This window comes from Osmerus mordax, chromosome 27 (genome assembly GCF_038355195.1).
Source record: "Osmerus mordax isolate fOsmMor3 chromosome 27, fOsmMor3.pri, whole genome shotgun sequence".
NCBI lineage: Eukaryota > Metazoa > Chordata > Actinopteri > Osmeriformes > Osmeridae > Osmerus > Osmerus mordax.
This window is the reverse complement of record NC_090076.1, coordinates 10,541,898-10,545,485: the sequence shown is the minus strand read 5'-3', so window position 1 is coordinate 10,545,485 and position 3,588 is coordinate 10,541,898. Positions and strand designations below refer to the sequence as shown.

Below are 3,588 nucleotides of genomic sequence, written 5' to 3'. Positions count from 1 at the left end.
TTTCAGTTTCACTCTCTGCGTGCGACTCTCCTGTCAGCTTGGTTTTTCTTAGGAAAACTAGTTTCAGCTATGCGCGCGCACGGGACTTGTATAAAAGAATGTGTTGCGGGTCCGTGCCCTGATAAGGCTGTGGAACCTGTGTGGATACGGCTGGTGACGGTCATGTCTAGCATCGGACGGAAAACTTGGTGTTTTCTGACTAATCTTAGCTTTCGAATTTGACAGTAAATGTAGCAGTTTCACCATTATTCGCAAGGAATATTTTAACCTTCAGTTTCATCTACTTTAAAATCTTTTGACGACGCACCCTCATCTGTAAGTTACTGTGTCGACTGTGGAACGCGCGACAGAGTGAGTCAGAGAGGGTTAGGAGAGTGAGTGAGCTGAGAGAAGATAAAGAAAACAAAATAACAGTGAGCAGAACCGAGAGAGGAGGGTGATTACCCTGGAAACATTACAGATGCAGTCCTTCATGCTGAACACCAGCCGAGGCTGCCTCCAGACTTCATCTGCCTGTGAGGAGGAGCAGCCGGAGGGGGTGCTGGCTAACTGCTCCTACGGCTCCTCCAGTCTCTCCCTGCGCTGCTGGTTGCAACTCCTCACCAGGGAGTCTGTCCTGGAGCTGCAAGGAGACACCTCCAGCCTGGCCTCGCGGGTCTCCATGGCACTGGTCTACAGCATGGTGTGTGCTCTGGGGCTGGTGGGCAACTCCCTCGCTCTCTACCTGCTCCACTCCCGCCACCGGCAAAAGCAGTCTTCCATCAACTGCTTCGTCATGAGCCTGGCCGTTACCGACCTGCAGTTCACGCTCACGCTCCCATTCTGGGCAGTGGACACAGCACTGGATTTCCGTTGGCCGTTTGGCCGTATCATGTGCAAGATCGTGAGCTCAGTGACCATGATGAACATGTACGCCAGCGTGTTCTTCCTGACTGCCATGAGCGTGGCGAGGTACTACTCTGTCTCGTCTGCTCTCAAGATGCGCAGCCGGCGAGCCGCCAACGCCAAGTGGGTGAGCCTGGGCGTGTGGGCGGTGTCTCTACTGGCCACGCTCCCCCACGCTGTCTACTCCACCAGTGTGCATGTGTCGGACGAGGAGCTGTGTCTGGTCAAGTTCCCCGAGTCGGGCAGCTGGGACCCTCAGCTACTCCTGGGCCTGTACCAGCTGCAGAAGGTGCTGCTGGGCTTTTTCCTTCCACTGGTGGTCATCACCACCTGCTACCTGCTGCTGCTGCGCTTCGTCCTCATCCGGAGGATCGCCGGGGGCACCGGCGGGGTGGACAGTGAGAAGGACCGCCTGAAGCGCCGGTCCAAGGTCACCAAATCAGTGGCCATCGTGGTTCTTTCCTTCTTCCTGTGCTGGCTTCCCAACCAGGCCCTCACCCTCTGGGGGGTGCTGATCAAGTTCGACTTAGTGCCGTTCAGCGTAGCCTTCTACAACGCCCAGGCCTACATCTTCCCTCTCTCCGTGTGTCTTGCACACACCAACTCCTGCCTCAACCCCGTCCTCTACTGCCTCATCCGCAGGGAGTTCCGAGCCGGCCTCAAGGAGATCCTGCTGAAGGCCACGCCCTCCTTCTCCCGACTGACTCACCTGCTGCCTCGCAGGAGCAAGGTGGCCGAGGCCCCGCCCATTCTCGTCTTGGTCCAGATGGATGCGTGAGCGGGGCTCGATTTATCTGGCCTGGCAGTGACAGTATCTGGGCTTGATTCATATTGGCCTAGCAGAGACAGTATCTGTGCTTGATTCATGGGGGTTGATTGATCTGGCCTAATGAAATGGAAACAGTTGTGCCAAACAGTGCTCCACCCATGCAGCTCACCAGGAGTGCCCCCCCCCACCCCCAGGTGAGGTGGAATAGGGGCCCCAGGGACACAGCCTGCCTGCAGAGCCGACAGGAGCTCAAACGCTACGCTTTTAACAGCAACCTCTGATTTTTGATTGATTCTAGCAATAGATTCATGAGAATTGTCCATAGGGATGTGCTCTAGTTTTCCTCTCTCCCTCCCTCCCTCTCTGTCTCTGTCTTATTCTCTCAGTCTTTCTGTCTGTCTCTCCCCATCTCATTCCACCCCCTTCCTTGCTCTTACAAATTCCCTTTGCATTCTTCAAATGAAGCCTTTACTGCAGCAATTATGTTTCTGTCTTCTTTTTTTCAATACAGTAACGTACATTCTATAAAGCTACTCTGAGATGGGTCATTCATTTTTTGTTTTGAATTTCTGCAGCAAAATAAACAAAATGCATGCATTTACTAAACCCAACAAAACAAAAATGTAGAGGCTTCAAAAGAAACTGCATTGCAAAACACAATCTATGATCCATATACTGTGAGACCTGACTTTCCGTGGAAGTGGAGATCAAAATTTTGGGGCGTGACAAAGGTACAGACCAGAGCCAGATAGAGTGGACTTTTTGTAACCGACCATTTTACAGCTACATTTTTGTATTGTGAGATTTTTATAGTAAAGAGGTGTCAATGGGGCTTGAGGTTCACTGTATGTCCATTTTACCCGCCGAACTGTCTTATTCAACTATGACAAGGAAAACTCGGTTTTGCAGTCAATGACTACTTTAACTAATGTGATTTACAGATTAAGATTATTCGCGATAAATACATTGTAAATGGATTTCATAACACTCGCACAACATTCTGACCATTAAAGACAAGTGAAACCTTCTTCGTGTGCTGGCAAAGGTAAGTGTCTTGTTTGTGTTGTGGAGGGAAGACGTAGGGGAAACGTAGATGTTATTTTACTCATTTTGTTTTTTGAGAGGTCAGATATAGGGTATCGTCCATATGACATTTCCCCCAAATTAATTAAATTCCAGAGTTTGAACATGGAAACCCACGTGAATAAGCAGATCAGAAAGTAGCAGTTGAGAAAGCGCGCTGTATGGCACTGTGTTAGAGCACGTGACTGTTCAGGATATGTACGAATCCAGCTTGTAGCCTACCTCAGAAATCAGAAACAGCTTTATCTCATGAGTGTATCATGACACTGGGGTCGGGCAGGTGTGCATTTACATTACATTTAGTCATTTTAGCAGACGCTCTTATCCAGACCGACTTACAGTAAGTACAGGGACATTCTCCCGGAGGCAAGTAGTGTGAAGTGCCTTGCCCAAGGACACAATGTCATTTTGACACGGCCGGGAATCGACCCAACAACCTTCTGATTAATAGCTCAACTCCCTAACCGCTCAGCCATCTGACTCCCCTGCAGCGCATGTGAGTTTCTAATTTGTCATCCTGTGGTTTTATTGTATTTACTTTACTACTATATACAAACTGTTTCTTCACCTGATAATAGCTCACACTTCTTTTAATACAATAACAAAAAACTAAAACAATTTGCCACGGTTGCGCTACCTGACCATCGCCACTAGGTGTCACTAAAGAGCAGCGAATAACACACTCGTCTGCTCACTCTCGCCCCCTTTCCACCCTCCCCTTCCCGGGAACGGTGCGTGTGCGAGTGTGTTGTGTGTCGGAAAGAAAGTGAGCCTGGTTTCCAGCTGGGCAACACACACACTACCCTCAGTGTGTGTGTTGTCATCATCATCCAGCCTGCTCCACGCTCAGA

At 49.9% G+C, this 3,588-nt stretch overlaps 1 protein-coding gene across 1 annotated transcript; it reads left to right on the top strand.

Moving 5' to 3' along the window:
- Positions 1 to 460: 460 nt before the first annotated feature.
- Positions 461 to 2,503, top strand: rxfp3.2b (relaxin family peptide receptor 3.2b). The gene has a single exon (XM_067230244.1). It carries the CDS (start codon positions 461 to 463, stop codon positions 1,661 to 1,663), a length of 1,203 nt encoding a protein of 400 aa, XP_067086345.1. The 3' UTR covers positions 1,664 to 2,503.
- The last annotated feature ends 1,085 nt before the right edge of the window (positions 2,504 to 3,588 follow it).

What these genes read in the sequence shown, in the direction of transcription:
- rxfp3.2b (XM_067230244.1), top strand. Translation starts at nt 461, where the DNA reads ATGCAGTCCTTCATGCTGAACACCAGCCGAGGCTGCCTCCAGACTTCA.